At 32.9% G+C, this 19,284-nt stretch overlaps 2 protein-coding genes across 4 annotated transcripts in view; one reads left to right on the top strand and one right to left on the bottom strand.

Annotated features, from left to right (window-relative positions):
• The window catches only part of LOC108905292 (sodium channel protein Nach), a 71,577-nt gene extending 63,855 nt beyond the window's left edge, over nucleotides 1-7,722 (top strand). The window contains exons 9-10 of the mRNA XM_023454347.1: nucleotides 3,485-3,753; nucleotides 7,642-7,722. Coding sequence (XP_023310115.1) covers nucleotides 3,485-3,753; nucleotides 7,642-7,722 — 350 coding nt within the window. The remainder of the gene's footprint in view (nucleotides 1-3,484; nucleotides 3,754-7,641) is intronic.
• A 1,872-nt stretch (nucleotides 7,723-9,594) lies between these two features.
• Nucleotides 9,595-19,284, bottom strand: part of LOC108905294 (putative protein kinase C delta type homolog) — a 213,780-nt gene continuing 204,090 nt past the window's right edge. For all 3 annotated transcript variants that reach the window (XM_018708099.1, XM_018708097.1, XM_018708098.1), the window contains 4 exons: nucleotides 13,661-13,799; nucleotides 13,266-13,454; nucleotides 12,668-12,808; nucleotides 9,595-11,341 (listed from right to left, as the gene is read on the bottom strand). In XM_018708099.1, coding sequence (XP_018563615.1) covers nucleotides 11,192-11,341; nucleotides 12,668-12,808; nucleotides 13,266-13,454; nucleotides 13,661-13,799 — 619 coding nt within the window. In that variant the 3' untranslated portion in view covers nucleotides 9,595-11,191. The remainder of the gene's footprint in view (nucleotides 11,342-12,667; nucleotides 12,809-13,265; nucleotides 13,455-13,660; nucleotides 13,800-19,284) is intronic.

Raw genomic sequence — 19,284 nt, 5'->3', positions numbered from 1 at the left:
AAAAAGTACAAAAATTTTCCTAAGCTAATAGTCCAGACGGTATCTGTTTCAAAAAGTCCAGATTTGGGTGAATCGTATATCCACGGAGATTTTTGGCTTTTTAGCTTTCAAATTTTTCTATACGCATAAAAAAAACGTGGCCTTAACTTTTGGCGGCACAATATGTTTAAAAAAATCGAAAAATGTCATATTTTTATGTTAAAACAAATCGCCAAAAATGGGGTTAAAAAACATTACGTTTTAGGATTTTTTTGGGGACTTTAAATTGGGTATAGGACCCTCATACTTGGCTAAAGAAAACTTGATGTTATGTAGAATCATCACACTAAACTTCATCAAAATCGGTTCTATAGATTTTGCATAATAATTGTGCTACCCAGATTTGCTTGCATAAATAAATTTAAACACGTTTTAAAGTAGGTTGCCAATAAAGAAAAGTGTTGCAAACTTATACCTGGTAAGTACTCGAAATACCAAAGGTATTTTTCGAAAAATTAGCTCGGATGTCCCAGTATATTTAGTGTAAATGACGGTTAACTTTGATCGGTTATAACTACGTAACTAATTGACCAATCGATCAGTTTTTTTTATTTAAAAGAAGCGTCTTTCCAATAATTTTTAAAACCTGCTTTAAAAAATTTGGTTTGATTGAATATTCACAAAGTTATTCTAATTGTTTATAAGTACAAAAATTCGACCACTGTTTAAACATTGCTCTCCTAAGTGACGGATTCGAATTTTTCAAAAAGCGTTTGAAAGCTTGAGAGCCCTTCTATATGTGATTAAATTTTCAAGTATCTAAGGGCCTTGGTTTTTGCTGTGCAAAATTTTGAAAATTTGCAAATTTTTTTACAAAATCTGCATTGCAAAATTATTATGCAAAATCTATAGAACCAATTTTGATAAAATTTGGTGTGATGATTCTACATAACATGAAGTTTTCTTGAGCCAAGTATAAAGGTCCTACACCCAATTTAAATACACCAAAAAAATTCCCTAAAAAGTAATGTTTTTAAACCCATTTTGGCGATTTTTCGATTTTTATAATAATAATCATGATTCATTCGATTTGTAACTAGTCATATATTGTAAAAAATTTAATTACAAACATTTTTTTCCTTTTCCATTTTCGCCTAAAATCAACTATTGAAAAGATACATAATTAAATAGGATGAAAAATATGACATTTTTTGACTTTTTTTAACATTTTGTGCCGCCAAAAGTTAAGCCCACGTTTTTTTATGCGCATAGAAAAATTTTCGTTTCTAGTGATATTTGAAAGCCAAAAAGCCAAAAATCTCCATGGATATACGATTCACCCAAACCAAAACAGATACCGCCTAGTCTATAAGAAAATAATAAGAGTGGAAATATTTAATAAAATATTTTATTTACTTAACCTTTAATTTTGAAAATTAATAAACTACTTTATTTTTTTTAAAAACAATTGTTATAAATTAATATAAATATTTGTTGACAAAACAATTTAAAAATATAAAATTTTATGTTAAAAAGTAATACATTTCCATATTTCCATATTTTAAAAATTTAGCTCTGGAATTTTAAATTAAAGAAAAAGAAGAATGAGAACCGGATGGCTGAGAAAAACTATGATAGAAAATCATCTCAGTGGCTTAGCAATGATGAGTATACACAGAAAGCTTATTTTTGACAACCATGAAGATTTTATAACAGGTAGATAAATGTTGCAAAAAATTCGAGATGATTATGTTTTACCTAATTTTCGTTGAATTTCTTAATTTTTTATTTTTTTCATATTTTTTTGTTTTTTTGTATTAAAAATGTTTTATAAAAAATATTTCTAAAAAAAATTATTCACTGTACCTATTTCGGTCGATAGCCGCACGGTTTAAGGCGTTAGTCCTTTAATCGTGTGCAAATTTCTGCCCGGGTTCGATTCCCGCGGCCGGTAGACCGTAGATTAGCTATGCTTGTACGGAGGATTGGCACCCTCTGTGCAGGTATGGTAGGGTGGAAGAATGTTGGCTTGGGTCAATGTGAGAGATTGACACCGGTTGGCATTTGACCACCCCCCTAATTAATGAGGTTTTCCAGGTTTCCCTCATTCATGCACTGAATGGTGGTTAGGGCCTACCAACATAAGTCGTTCCTGGGCGCAAATGCGGCCTGCGTAATAATAATATGCCGCCTCCTCTCCCGCACAAGTCTCCGACTTCTGGGCTAATTCTCGTAGTTAGAATGAGGAGTAGAGTTATTATTATTATTATTATTATTATTATTTCTACCTATAATATATATTTCTCAAATCCTCCCATCCTTTCTCTCCCTTGAAAATTGTATACAGGGTGTCTCAAAAAGAACGTATGCAGTCATCATTGATTTTTTTAAATGGAACATGCTGTATATTATGCCATTTTCTAATTGTACTGATTGCTGATTTTAAAAATATGGTTTTATACAAAAAATGTTCAGAATTTACCGTACAATTCAAAGATATACAGCGTGTTCCATTAAAAAAATCAATGATGACTGTATTATGCTCTTCTTGAGACACCCTCTATACAATTTTCTTATGTCAAAAAATCCGCAACTAAAAATACTAATCGACGTGTCCGAGCGTTCTTCCACAAAATAATTACCTGAATTTTAAACTAATTTGTTCCTTTCATCATTAACGCACTGTATAGTAAATTTAAAACTTGAATGTAGTCAAAATCCATTGAATTTCGAATAACTAAGGCCAAGCTTCTGTTTGCAGATATAACAATATTATCAACATGTTTATTAAGGGTTAATTTAAATTCAAGCAGAACCCCTAGATCTTTCAACTCAACGACCCTAGTTAAAGGAATATTTTCTCGTTGAAAGTCAGAAATATTCCATTTGCTAAAGTTTAGAGGGAGCTGATTCAGAAAACACCATTCATTAGTTTTATTAAGATTACTAGTTCACAATCATAACAGTTGTTGACAGTATAATACAACTTCATATCATCAAGATCGACAGTGACATCATTTATAGATAACATAAATAACAATGGGCCAAGTTTTGACCCTTGGGGAACACCAGATAAAGCCAGAAACAGATTAGACTTAGAACCATGATATTCAACATGTTGCTTGCTGTTGGATATGTAGGAATAAAATTAAAATATCTGGAAAGTCAATAGAAAAATAAATTACGTGCACTTTTCCTTTGGCACGAAACTATTTGTTTGTTTATTGCTGAATTAAGTTTCCGGATCGAAATTCTCACTCTCTGTATAACAATTTTCAATTATCTTCCTCATTTCAACGATCTCGCTAAGCGACAAATCGATAAGCTCAAGCTCATCAAGTGTTGCATCCCAACTCGCCCTAAACAGACTTTGTATCATCCGAATGATCTCGAGTAACCCCCAGACCCCCATCCGAATACGTTTAGGAACGAAAAGCAGTATACACAAAGCCAGTTTAACGGCCCAATAAAACAAAAATGTCGACTGCTAAATTTATCTCCGCAGTTTCGTTCGGCGGCATCGCCGGATTGTTCCTGGGGTTCAGCTTACTGTCCGGAGTCGAGATCCTGTACTATTTCACGGTGAGGGCGTGTTGCATGGTGGTCAGGGAGAGGAACGAGCTGCGGAGGATCCAGGTGGAGAGGGCCGCGAGGCCCCCGCCGTCGTACGACTTGAGTCTGGTGCCTTACTTCATATCCGCGCCCCTTCCTGGGAACGGCATCGACGAGGTCGCCAAGAGCCTCTACGTGGGCAACTTGCTGAGGTATTCTAATGTAAGTACACTCACTCTAAACACGCACGAAAAACTTGTCATTGAAAGGGCTCTAGTATACCTACAGGGTCAGAAAGTACCGATGGTCTATCTGAAGTTACGTGAGTGCGATAAAGTAAGACATAGAAATACATGCGATAGAGAAGGATGGCTATAATGAAGGCGTCTCATAGTTACCGCCCGTTTCGCCCTTCCACAAATAAGATCCACTTCTTATTTCCTCAATATTATAGTTTCAATAAGTTTGCATTGAGTGAAATTAGTTACTAAGAAATTATAAAGTTTTAAGTCCAAGCTAATTTTTAAACAATGTCGATCCTGGATTTTAGGACAGTCAGATCGTCAGCATTGCGTGCATTATAGTTGTGATTATCATAATTATGTCTAAATTCTTTAATGTTGCGATGAACCTTGAGTAGAGACTCTAGTATGTTATAAACAAGGTAATGGAAACATTTTTAATTTTTTAAATAAAGGCTGACAATGAGCTCTTGGTGGAGAATTACTAATGAGACGCATGGCCGATTTCTGCGAACAAAAGACTCTCTAAACGATGTTGAATGCCCCCAAAATACAATCCCATAAGTCAAATGACTATTTATTAGAGAGAAATAGATAGATCTCAGAAAATCTTGAAACAAGCAATTTTCAATTACAAATATTTGTATATCTTGTATACTGCCCCATCTCTCGACCTTCCTCCACTACTCGACAGCGTACGCGTGCTCGCTCGTTTTTGAGCACGTTTAGGGGAATTTTTCACCTATCGCATCATTTTATTGGAAAACTGGAATATACGTTTTGTAGTATTACACCTCTACTTTTAAAATCCGACAGAAAAATTAAAATTGTGCCAAAACTAATGGTCCCACAGCGGCTGCTTTGTGCACACTTAGAGTACATATATTTTACTACTTTTGTGCACAGGCTCTACAATAATGGCGGAGTAATGAATTTAAAAAAAACGCTAAATTTTCCGATTTTCCGTGTTTTCTTCTTTTCTAATTATCCGATCGACCTCTCGTTTTATTCGTATTTCGATTCTCTTAAATTGCCTCTTTATAGCATTCAAATTGCTTCGTTAGTTTAGGTTTTATATAAGCAAAAAACTAAAAAAAATATTTTTTTTTCGTAAAAATGTTTACAAAATATTAAATAATGGTCAATTGGAGTAGCAAATATACAGGGTGATTCACAACTTCTCCAAAAAAAAATTCTGGCTGTACAGGGGACCCTTACAAATACAATTTTGTAGAGAAAAAATCAAAGAGGGCAAGTTCGAAAATGATTTAAAAGACACCTCTGCACGGCACTGGAAACTGGTCCACTGTAAAACCTGACCGCGCACAATGCGACTGGCATGGCGGTGTGATAAAAACGGACAAAAAACTTTCGCAAGGAAAGAAATAAATAGATTTTTATAGCATCTACTTTATATCAGCAATTCAACTGCTTTTGCCTTTATTGTTATTATTAATTAATAAAATTAATTTGTGTTTTTAAATAATAAAATCATTTGACATACCCGATGTTACAACAATTGTTCAAAATTTTATCCACCAACGTGTAAACACATTTGGGTTCATCTTACTCAGTTTCCACGAACTAACACAAATGCTGTCTTGTTTCACTATAACACAAATGCTTCACCATAATACAAATGTTGTCTTACTTCACCATAAATTAAAACGATATCCATCAACTCCGAGTTGCTTACACATAAACCATTTTTGACGCTAACTACTAAAAAACTATTGTAAACACCACAGACAACAGATAAACACTATCGCAACGACGATTGCAAAATATTCGGAGTCGCTGAAGCCACGTGGCTTTCCACGCGTATTGCAAATGACGCTAGAGACTACAGTTGTCAAGCTATGTAGTGGCTGAATGTACTATAACTTCAATAATTTTTTTCTCGGAAACTATAACGATTTTACAATTTTTTTTTTACGATGTAGACTCCATTTCTCATGCCGCATCTATTCCCAAATTTTTTCGGATAAGTTGTTAATCACCCTGTATAAGCATATATCTACAAACTGTCTTTTATATGATGGCACAGTCCGTTTGCTACTAGGATTTTTGTCACAAACAAAACCTCTATTGATTGGCCTAGCAGTTATACAAGGTAGGAAAGTACCGATGGTCTATCAGAAGTTACGTGAGAGCGATAAAGTAAGCCATAGAAATCCATGTGATAGACAAGGATGGCTATAATGAAGGCGTCTAATAGTCAACGCCTATTTCGCCCTTCACAAATAAGAAGTGGATCTTATTTATGGAAGGACGAAACTATTAATATTGTACCAGCCTAAAGTATGCGAAACTTTTAATTTCAATATAGCTTATTTCGCGTCAGATTCAAAAAGGTCGGACATAAAAAAAGAAAAAGGAGGTTTACGTATTTTTTCCTCATAGATATTGGGATCTAAATTAGTAATTTCAATCGAATTATATGACATTTGAAACCTTGGCAAAAAAATTATTGAAATCATCTGAAATAATAGTATGTATGTACAGCGGAGGATGACCAAAAAAAAGATTTTTTTCGTGTCTTGTAAAAATATGTTAGATTATTATGTTTTAGGAGCCCCCTCAAAAAATCAGTTCAAAAAAAATTTTTTAGAGGTCGCCCAAGATTTTTAAAAATTTCCAAAACCGTCAAAAATTGAATTTGATTTAAAAAATTTTTTCGTTATTTTATCATTTTCTAGGTTGAAAAAAATCTCGATTCTGAAAATTTCAAATCGATATTTTAATTTCTAAAGGTCACTCATAATTATCTTAACTTTCAAAATAAATATCAACTAATAATTTTTTTTATTGAATTTGGCGAACAAAAGAATATAAATAAATCACGAGACACTTAAATTTTAAAGAATTAAAAAATTATAAATATTTGATACTCACAGTGAGGTAGTACGTTTTGCCTCGAGAAATTTTTTAAGTGTCTCCTGATTTATTTCTATTCTTTTGTTCAACAAATTCAATAAAAAAATTATTAGTTCGTTGATATTTATTTTTAGAGGTCGCTCGAAAACATTTTAGGTACCTATACACTACTTTTAAAGTTAAAATAATTATGAGTGACCTTTAGAAATTAAAATATCGATTTGAAATTTTCAGAATGGAGATTTATTTCAACCTAGAAAATGATAAAATAACGAGAAAAAAATAATTTTTGTCTTTTTTGGAAATTTTTAAAAATCTTGAGCGACCTCAAAAAAAAAATTGTTTTTTGAGCTGATTTTTTGAGGGGGCTCTTAAACCATGATAAACTAACATATTTTCTCAAGACACGAAAGAAAATATTCGGTTTTTTTGGGCCACCACACCGTAATGTACAGAGTAAATCTAATTCAATATCCGCCTTTTTCCGTTTTCGATTTAATAAATAACGAAATTCAAAATTTTAAGTAAAAAAAAACTCGTTATCAATTTCACTCATAATTTGCTTGACCGTGTATCTGTTAAGATAATTGAGATCTTAATGGAACGACTCGAAAAACGAACACCTAAGGGCGGACGTTACGTTAAACAGAAATAAGTTTGAACTATAATTTAACTAAATTATAAAAAAAATATTGCGTACACCACTGTCTTCTATAAAATAAAATTAAAAACAAAAATTAAATAACTTTACAAAAACAGTTATTCAACATCACAACAAGCGACCAAAAATTACAAACTGAACTTTTAACATGAAATTGATCTACTTTTCTTCTATTTCTGAGGTCATTCTTTCACTAAATAATAAAATAATGAAGGAATCAGAACATACCTAATGGTTTCTTTCTACTCACCCTGCACTGTCTCCAGATTTAAGTCCAATTGGGGCGTTTGGAATAGAAGCAGTAATACATACGTCATTGTTTTGTTTTAGGACAGAGAAGGGAACGGATCCAAGCAGGCCGTGCTTGCCTCGAGCCTCATAGCTCCGTTCGGGATAGAGTTCACAAATTAAACCACCAGTTATAACTACGTTTAATTTGTACAATATTCAACAAGTCGTGTACATCACATACAGGAGGACAACATTTCTTTGTAACACGTAAGTATTCAAATAAATATAATTAAATATATCCAATACAAATCACTAACGATAAGGATTTATGTACAAATATACCGATATACAAAATACGAGAGGGGTAGAAATAAAAATATTACATACAGAGTTGGGTAATTGAAAACGTAACAGTTTGTTTTAAGAAAGCCACAGTGTTGCATGTATTAAATGTCACTGGAGGGAATTTTACAATTTAAAAAACATTTAATACAGCTTGTACTGTACTAAAGAAAATGGTCATCAAGTGGGTCAAACTCAGTTTTGGATCTGCCCAAGTACCACAAAAATTATTTAAAAAATCTCGTTTACAAAAACTGTTCAAAAAAAATCTAGTGTTGCCCACATCAAACGTCAAAGTTTTCAGTTTAAAGAGTTTTTTTTTTTTGGTTCAGTATTTCAGGTAATTTTAAAATTATATACAAGGTGATTGGATTTCTATCATCAAAGGTCGGGTAGATTCTAAAAGTAGTGCAAATTGTTATGTGCCCGTTGACCCAATACAAAAAGGTTCACTTGAAATTGAAATAAAATTGATTTAATCAAAATTTAGTTCACCAAGATGTAAACAATTTAATGTAGTGAACTTCTTTATATTTTGTTTTTCTTTATTTATTTTTTTATTTTAATATAGACTTGCCCAATAGCAAAAACCATTTGCAAGGACATGCTAGTATAGAAAAAAATCAAAGAGGATGCATTATATATTTTTTAGTGCTTTCTGTTTGAAATTACATTTTAACACTTATACTTTCAATCAATTTTATTATTTTATTTTTTTTTTAGTTTTAAGAGTGAAGTTATGAAAGATTAATGTTCTCTGCTTGCAACAAAAGGACATAATATTGCTCTTTTGAGATGGTGGTTTAAATTACGTCAGTCATTAATCTGTTCATGTTCCTGTGACAATTCACAGTGTACAACATTAGAAACTGACCAGAAGATTTTCTTATTATCTACAAAAAAAACACCAAGACCGTAAGGTCATTTACATAAACGTTAAATAATGATGGGCCCGAAACTGGACCCTGAGGAATCTCAGATGATGAACTTGATTGTATTGACTTAATTCCTGGGCAATGAACAAACTGTTGTCTGGTGTGAAGTGTGATTTGAGAGAGTTGGCACAGTTTACCACAAACGCCTGCGCAATGAAGGTTACATTAGAAAAAAGTTTTTTAGAAGCGTCACAACCTTTAATTAGCCATAAAAAGAGTAAAATTTAATTTAGTTGATAAGTTGATAAATAAAGTGGTTTGGCTACTTTCACTCTAGATGAATAAAAAAATAAGAATTTTGACCTTGAGGAAATTAATTTTTAAAAAATTATACATTTTCTTTCTAAATTTGTTGCTTATTTTACCCATATTTATTTTATTGGAAAAAATATATACTTTTTAAAACACGAAAATTTTTTTAGATATTTTCCAGATGTTTCATTGTTGAAATTTTGCAAACTGTTTTATTTTTTTCGGTAAAATCACATTCTCTAAATGTATTTTCAGCTTTTTAGTTTCGTCACTGTTGTAGAAAATGAAAGTGACATATGCTTTTATAAAAAATGATAACGTTATGCCACTGGCAAAATACAAAATAGACTTTTTATTTAAAAATCTGACTTTCTAAATAACATGTATTTATTAAAAACCTTCCAAGGTTAATTACTGAGGTCCGTCGGTTAACCGTACATTCCAGGGCCGTACTTTGGATATTTATCACATTTTCAGATATTGCCATAAAATGAAATAATACGGAAGAAAACTATGCATTCTTTTGTTTTTGTAGAAAATCGTTATTTTTTCTGTCAATTTTGTTCTAGTGGAAAAAATATTTACTGTCTCAGAGATGATTTTTTCTCTAATATTTTCCAGATATCCCATCGTTGAAAATTTGCAGACTGTTTTTGATCGCGTCAGTGTTGTAGAAAATTAAAGTGGCATATGCTTTTATGAAAAATAATAATGGTACGCCTCTGGTAAAATGTAAAATTGACTTTTTAATTAAAAATCTGACTGTTTGTAAACAACACGTATTTATTAAAAAACGTTTTAAGGTCCGTCGGTTAACCGTACATTCCAGGGCAGTACTTTGGATGTTTGCCACATTTTCAAATATTGCCATAAATGAAATAATACGGAAGAACACTTTACGCATTTGCTTGTTTTTGTATAAAATCGTTATTTTTTTCTGTCAACTTTAGTAAAAAAAATTACTATTTCAGAGATGATTTTTTCTTTGATATTTTCGTTGAAAATTTGCGGACTGTTTTTACGTCAGTGTTGTAGAAAATTAAAGTGGCATATGCATTTATGAAAAGTAATAACGGTACGCCCCTGGCAAAATGTAAAATTTAATTTTTTAATTAAAAATCTGACTGTTTCTAAACAACATGCATTTATTAAAAACGTTTTAAGGTTAATAACTGCGGTCCGTCGGTTAACCGTACATTCCAGGGCCGTACATTGGATGTTTGCCACATTTTTAGATATTGTCATAAAATGAAATAATACGGAAGAAAACTGTACGTCATTTTTCTGTCCACTTAAAAAATGAATTGGATCCCTGTGTAATAGAAAATAATATTAAAAAGGTGCAACTTTTGATTGAGGCATTTTTTATATAAATATTGTTATTGTTGCCAGTGGCGTATCAATTTTTTAATTGAGGCACTCCTTTTTCCACGCCACTGATAAAACTGGAAAATTGAAAATACATTAAGAAACTGCTTACTTTAAATTTAGCACCTCGTATCCTAAAAAGTAAACACGTTTCGGAAAGAATATACCAGCTAACTGCTATTATTTTGTGATAACTTACCTGTTCCTGAATTTAATGAGAAAAATCGAACCACCTTGTATACATAAACCCATTCATTTAATGTGGGCAACACTGTACCGTTTGTTACGTAAAAAGAAATCTGAATCAGCTGAACATACTGAATTGTTTCGAATTTTATTGGTATGTTCAGAACAGGCTGTAATAAAGGACTAGCATTTACGAATACTGTTATTATTCATTGCACTGGGAAAAACATGGATCAGAAACTCGGAAAGCTAAAAAAATATACCCGACAAAACATAGCGATTAACCCTAGTAGTAAATTATATCACACTTATTACTTCGTATATACTGTAGTATTTTACCTCACAGTGGCTGTTGCATCGACCACTTCTTAAAAAAATTAAACAAAAATTCCCGTCGTCTTCACCAAAAGTCTCCCGACCAGTACCGGGAACTGGATTAGGCGCGAGTATTTACAAAAAACATCAAAATACATCTATTTCGTTGAATTTTTTTATTCAACTTCCAATGTTTAAATAGCTCGGGGCTATGTCTCAGTCTAGCCGATTCGGTTCTGCGTTGAACCGTATCATTTATCTGTCGCGTTCGGATTGGTGTAGCTGAACCCTTGGAATTGGGTTTGGTCCATCGACTGCAATATTGTCGATTCGATGGGCGTCAGCTTGGCCTTTTCTACGGTGAAGTGCTTGTCAAAGTATTGGGTGTCCAGGGGGTGTTGCTGAAACAGAAGAACACATAACACTAAATCATCATTAATCGAAGAATAACTATGTGAACTTATGCTAGGGTCATACGAAGCGCTACGTTCGTTGTGTTCACTATAGATATTAAAAATAGTATTATGTGAAAGTTGATTAACGTTACACAAAGCACGATTTTAGCTATGTTCGCAAATACGTTAAACATCCAATGTTAGAACCACAGAGAGCGACGTGCTAACTGTGCTTGCTATGTTCGTTGTTAGTATCCAAATAAAATACGAATGTGATGCTAAGGTTACACAGGACGTTTTTTAGCTATGTTCGCATAGACCGCTATGTGAGCTGTATTAGCTGTTCGCTGCGAAAGTTATATAATGTTATACTAGCTATGTTAGCTATGTTCGTTACGATCAATATAAGAGTAAAAACAGTCAATATTACAGCCACACAGAGCGTTATGCTAGCTATATTTATGTATTATGCTCGTTATACTATGCTAACTGTCTGCTACAAACACAGTGTTATGTTAATTATGTTCGCTGAATACTTTAACAGCTAATATTGCGGTCACACAGAGCGCTATGCCAGCTGTGTTAGCTATGTTCGGTGCGGGTGTTAAAAGTAGCGTTATGTGAAAGTTATGCCAAAGTTAGACAGTGTTATACTAGCTATGCCCACTACGTTCGCTATATACGTTAAACAGAGCACTATGCTAGCTGTGTTTGCTAGATTCGCAGTGAATATTGAAAACACTGTTTGTGAAACTTGAGTTAGGGCTACACAGATCATTGTTGTAGCCGTGTTCGCTGAATACATCAAAACAGTCGATAGTACAAACACAAAGAGCGCCATGATACTCGTAGCTGTATTTGCTATGTTCGTTGTTGATACCTATTCAAATAGCGGTGTATGATCGTTATAGTAAGATTACACAGAATATTATTTTAGTTAATATTCTGTACTAAAGTTGTATGGAGTGTTAGCTAGCTATGTTAGCTATGTTCGCTGCGATCAAAATAAGAATTAAAACAGCCAATATTACAGTTATGCTAGCTATATTTATTATGCTCGTTGTGTGTATTAAAGTAGCGCTAAGTTATACTAAGATGCGCTATGTAGCTATGTTCATTGCGTTCACTATATACATTTTAACAGCCAAGATTACGAACATACAGAGCGCTACTTGTATAATAGCTGTGTTTAGTATGTATATTACGAAAAAATAAACCGTGAGATACTTACGCATGATTAAATTGTGCAAATTTATTGCCAAAGAGAATGAGATTAAAAACATGAAATTTGCAAATTGCCTAATATCAAATACTTTTGCAGGTTGTACTTACCAAGTTCGGTTTAAATGGTGACTCCAACTGTCTAGCCTCAAGCGCACGCCAGTCTATGGACCTGAAGAATGGCTGGTCTTGGATATCTCCGTGAGGACTAAATCTGTTCCCTAGTCTTTTACTTGCGTCCTTTTCTAAAAACTGCAAAATGACAGATACTTTAAGGAAAATCCAACGATACAAAAGAATAGTGAAATACTTCGCAAAGATAATAACTTTTAGCTTAACAAAAACTATTACGAATAGATATTATTTTGTAATACTGTACTTTGTCGCTAATGTGTTATAAGTAGGTTATTCACTCACTCAAAAAAATTGGCTAGATAATCACCTTCTGCGTACTGATAAGGACTAATAATTCCGAAACCGGTATATGTCTGGTGGTTAAATCTTACTAACAACAGAAGCCTTTCCAATTTTAAAGGAAGTCCAAATAGTAAACTCAAAGTGCTGAGAAGGATATTTGAAATAGATACAATCAAAACTACTAGGTACATGTAAATAAATATTGAGAAAAAAATAGTTTCATTATTTGCTTCCCATGTTTTTTAATTCCAATGTCGAAGTGGATGATAAGCAATTGAGAATAATTACTTACCAGTGTCAAAATATTAGTTGCTTCTGTGGACAAGTACCTGGGAAGTACTGGTTTTTCATTGCATATCGACCAGAAAAGTTCATCCTCGTCGCAACCACTGAAAGGAGACTGACCTAGCAGCATTTCGTATAATAACACACCGAACGACCACCAATCCACGCACTGGTTGTAGTGTAGCCCTTTTATTATCTGAAAATGCCAAGCCAATGAAAAAACAATCAAACTATGCTATTTTTAAATATAAACCCTTCTTATTCAACCATTTTTTGTCCAAATTTACTTTGAAACTATTAATATACACAAAAAATAACAATGTCTAACATCCATTACCACTTTTTTTAATTAGTACATCTTGTTTCCGATATTAAAAGCAAAACGTAACGAAAAATCTTTACCTCAGGTGCCATGTAGTCAGGTGTGCCACAGAAAGTCTCTGCCATCCTATCTAAGAATATCTGCAATTTGCACATTCCGAAGTCTGCTATTCTCACGTGACCATCGAAGTCCAGAAGCACATTATCCAGTTTCAAATCTCTGAAAAGAAATATTATTATCACAAATTATCCTCATGGATAACAAAAACGGAAATATGGATAGATAAAACCGTTCAAAGAACTTGAAAATGTCAGCGATGGTAGCGATATTTAACTACACAGTTAAATCGTAGCAGTTTTTGAATCGCACATTTAAATCGCGACTATTGGCTACACAGTTTAATAGAGTAGCTATTATTAACTGCTCGATTAAATTACTACAATATAGTAACGATATTTAACTATTCAGATCGTAACGTATTTTTAACTGCACAGTTAAATTTCTACATGATGGCAACATTTAACTACATCATTAAACTATAATCATTTTTAAACGCTCAATTAAATCGCAACAATTTGACTGCACAGTTTAGTCATAGCTATTTTCAGCAGCACAGTTAAATTGTTACGATACGGTTGTGATATTTAACTACACAGCTAAGTCGTAACGATTTTTAAATGCAGTTAAATCGCAATGATTGCACATTTTAATCGTAGCTATTTTTAATTGTACAGTTAAATTTCTACGACATGATGGAAATATCTAACTACACGGTTAAATCACAACCATTTTACCCACACAATTAAATCCCCGCAATTTGACTGCACAGTTTAGTCATAGCTATTTCAGCAGCACAGTTAAATTGTTACGATACGGTTGCGATATTTAACTACACAGCTAAGTCGTAACGATTTTTAAATGCAGTTAAATCGCAATTATTGCACAGTTTAATCGTAGCTATTTTTAATTGCACAGTTAAATTTATACGACATGATGGAAATATCTAACTACACGGTTAAATCACAACCATTTTACCCACACAATTAAATCCCCGCAATTTTACTGCACAGTTTAGTCATAGCTATTTCAGCAGCACAGTTAAATTGTTACGATACGGTTGCGATATTTAACTAGACAGCTAAATCGTAGCGATTTTTAAACGCAGTCAAATCACAGTGATTTTACAGTTTAATCGTAGCTATTTTTAATTGCACAGTTAAATTTCTACGACATGGTGGCAATATTTAACTACACCGTTAAATCACAACCATTTTAACGCACAATTAAATCGACGCAATTTGACTGTACAGTTTAGTCATAGCTATTTTCATCTGCACAGTTAAATTGTTACGACATGGTTGCGATATTTAACTTAACATCGAAGTGATTTCATGGCACCGTTTAATCGTAGCTATTTTTAACTAATAATAACTATTTTTAAATGTACTGTTAAATCGCAGCTATATTTAAATGCACAGTTATATCGGAAAAAATTGACTACACAGTCTAATCGTAGCTATTTTTAACTACATGGTTAAATCGTCACATGCATACGTTCTTTGATCAGACATTTTCTACCGAACGGCAGTTAGACATATTCCGATAGACAGCTATTTAACTGTGCGGTTAAAAATAGCTATTATTTTTTCTATTCGTATTTATCGTTATTCGTGCAACTTCCTGTAAAGATAAAGAGTATTGATTAAAATTCATATGCATTTGAATGTCTATTTATGTTTATGTGACTTCTATTTGGTACAATTCGGTTCTATTTTGAAGGTTCGGTTTATTTTTACCAAAACATAAGAACTTGAACTGCACTTTCATTTAAGCTTCGAAGGCAATTTCACACAGAAAGCAAATACTTCTCAATCTGCTAACGAAAACTTTTAATGGATAACCATTTATAAAATTTCTTAGATTCAGCAAATTTCAAGTTCAACGGTGGCAATAAAACACTGAACGATTACCTACGGCTTTGTGGGTTTTTTGACAAGCTTCATTAATCACCTTCAAAAATAAACTCACAGGACATGTCCCTCAAAAGCATCAACGTAATGATAAATAACAGAACTTTGTGTCATTAGGGCGAGGGAAAAATATAGGATCAAATTTTACTAATGTTTCGAACATTTGACAGAATACTGAACACTGGTCAAAAGTAACAAATTCAAATGGAATTAATTATAATTCTTTAGCAATTAAAATGTCCTGTTCTCTAAAATATCTTCACAATGAGTGAATTAGTCATGAGTGCTAGGTGATACCTAACTCTCACGTTTTATAACGCTAATATTTCAGAACTGATTACAGCAACAAAAAAAGGAAAATGCCCACACATCGCGTCCCAAAGATGCAATAAAAGGCCATGAATAATTTCCTAATCACAATTTACTCGAAGATCTCGACATCCCCCGTTGAAATTACCATCCATCCATCGTTATTATTACGGTAAACGAAGTTTTTATGAAAATGTTAAGAATGTGAGACATTCTATGTTGCGTTGTAGGACTTAATAAGAAGTTAGATAAAGTACCTCGATATTTTCATATAAAAATTCGAGGAAGAGCGGATCGCGCCACCAAAGGACGCGAAAAGGAACTGGAAAATGGCAATAGATAACGAGATGAATTCTGGAAATATTTTAAGCGATTTAAGGGCGGTAAAAAATAAACAGGCTTCATTATATGGACGGTTATTCGAGAAGAGATAATAACGGAAAATTACATAGTGCCCCCGGAAAGTTTATTACTTCGATATGAGGACAGGGTACGCAAGGTAATCTTCAACGTGACTAAAAGGTGAAAGGAGCCCGTTTGCAAAATCAAAAGGATGTCTACAAATACTTGTTTTAATTAATAGCAGGATTTGCGAAAATATTGAACGTATAGGTATTGTCTGTACCCAATTATTTATTTATTACTGTTTCTATTTAATTGGACATCCCTGTGATATGTAAAATTTTGCAATAAGTGACCCCTTGTACCAAAAGGATCAGTCAAGGAGTTAGTATTATAAATATAGTCCGGGCAAATTAATCAAAAATCAGGCCTAAGTCGAATCTTATGGGTGTAAAATTCAGTAAAAAATACACAGAACAGAAACCTAAATTTGTGTATTTGTTGAGGTCTTTTATAAGAAAAAAAAGGTCTTTTTTCAGTTTTTCGCTTATATCTTGACTTGGGCAAAACATATGCGCTCGCGTTTTCGACTTTATAATTTTGCCGCCATTTAGAAATTGGGGGTCTGGATTGCGGGTATTTTTTGAGCACCCCAACAGTTATCTTTTCCTGTAGTTTCATCCAATTTCAGTCAAACTTGTTCTTTTTATTTAATTCTGAAAATTTTCCACATTTTTTTTACTACTAATTTTGCAATGTAAAAAAAAATATCCTTGTAGCAAATCTACGTTGAATGTCTACAAAACTGAAGACAGCATCACACGTTTCTGCTTTTATAAAATAGAAGCTTCCGTCGTTTTTTTTTTTCAAGAGAAAAAATCAACAAATTTCTTGTAGACGCAGTAGATGATAGCTTTTTATTTATTCTTACTATTATTTATCAGTAACAGGTTATCCTACTAAACTGTTTTACGTTTAAGTGGTTGCTGTTTTTCCTGTTGCTGTTGGGAGCAGATGTGATGAACTAGTGCTAAGAGCATATAGAGGAAAAAACTGACATTCTGCTTGTCATCTATTCAAAAACTCAGAAGGAAAGATCTTTCACTATTTTAAGTGATCCTTTTTGCATTAGCCCAATACAACTGTATCGAAATTACCTATATTTGCATCCGCAGAAAACAAGAAGACGGACAAGGAAGATGTACCTTTCAAACTGCACTACATCACTAGATACTTTCAAATGTTTTGGAGATTGGAAAAGCAAGAAAGCAGCTGGAGGATATGTCAAAGATTCTCTTTAACAGAAAATCAAAATTCGGAAGAAAATTTTTTAATGACAAAATGCTGATGATGCATCTGCTACTGCTTGTTCTACAGTTACAGTAGCAAATATTAATAGAATGAAAATGTCTCAAAGAATATGAGCCCCATTAAGTTAGTTTTGATAGTGGAATCCAATTTCACAATGCAATTTTCATTATAGTTTAGTAAAGTAGACGCAAATTATGTCCGTTTTCACAAAATGTTAAATTTAATAACATGTCTTGCCACTCGAAGCCTGTCTAGACGTTAGACATTTATTCTCATTTGTATTTACCATTTATAGACAATTTAGATGAAATTAGATTTATTTCAAAAATTTTTGAAAGTATTTAGAAGTATTTAGTGTTTTTGCGGTAAGTATTTCAAAGTTTTTGGAAATTTAAGATATATTTTAGCACAACTTTTATTCTGCCTTATTTAATTTAATATTTTGATGGTATTCCAGACTATTTTAATTTGAAAATTTGACAACGAATTTATGGAAATTTGATGCATTCTGAAGCGACATTTATTTTCTATTCAAAGACCATGTCGATACATTGTAATGTTTTCTGATTCAATGTAGTTATAGTTACAGGTGTTCTGATGCTTTTTGAAAGTTTCTAAAGCCGATTTTAGAAATTCGGATGTATTTTGAAGTTGTGGTGATGTACGGTGATGCGTCTTGAATTTATTATTATGTATTCCAAAACTTTTTTTTATTTTGATTTCAGGTACTTAGAGAGGTTTCGAAAGCTCTCAACGTATATTAAGGTAAGTTTTGAAGTATTTCCACGTATTTAAAGATGTAAAATAAATTCTAGATATTTAAATGTATTTGTTTTGTTTTGAAAATATTGTATTGTTTGATAATTATTTAGTAAGTTTTGCAAAGTATTTTTAAGTTTCTATCGAATTTTTGCTGTTTTGTTTTTACCAATTTGGCTTTCTTTGGATACCAAAAATCCTCCACATTAAATTTTATTTCAAGACAGTCTATACCAGGGATGCACATACCGCGGCCCGCGGGCCGCATGCGGCCCGCTGTCGATGTTTATGCGGCCCGCCAACGAATTTTAAAAGTATTCTACTCGCCGCGCTCCGGTCCAAGCATATTATTACGAGACTAGAAATCTGTCGCATCAACTAGATTACAGATTCGCGAAACACGTCGATCCCCGAACAAAGTGGATGGTTCTCGATGTTTGGTAACTCGTATAAATACGACGCATCGCCGGCTACCGGGGCAGTTAAGTTTTGACTACGGATAAGCGAACGTTATACTGTTTGAGAACTGTAATCTGTGACGAGTAAATATTTCGTCGTTCGAACTTGGCTTTTACCGACTGTAACATATAATATTAATTTTGATATGGATAAACCAGGCCCCAGTAAGAAACGTAGTCGTAAGGTTGAAGATGAAAATCGACAGTTTCATGATATTTGGACCGAAAAATACTTTTTTATTTCATCGCATAACAAAATTGTCTGTTTAATATGCAAGAGTAGTGTTTCTATTCCGAAGGAATATAATGTGAAAAGGCACTATGAAACCCAGCATCCAACTTTTACCAAATTAACTGGCGAAAATCGAACGCAAAGAATTTCCACTTTACAACGGGAACTAATAGGCCAGCAATCTATGTTTACAAAACCAATTCAAGATGCTGAAACAGCCACTGAAGTTAGCTTTGAAATATCTCGAATAATAGCGAAAACTTGTCGGCCTTTTAAAGATGGTGAGTTTGTTAAGCAATGTTTGGATATCGCCGCAAAAAAAA

The sequence above is a fragment of the Anoplophora glabripennis genome, unplaced genomic scaffold (assembly GCF_000390285.2).
Source record: "Anoplophora glabripennis isolate ALB-LARVAE unplaced genomic scaffold, Agla_2.0 scaffold257, whole genome shotgun sequence".
NCBI lineage: Eukaryota > Metazoa > Arthropoda > Insecta > Coleoptera > Cerambycidae > Anoplophora > Anoplophora glabripennis.
This window is presented reverse-complemented; position numbering and strand designations above follow the sequence as displayed.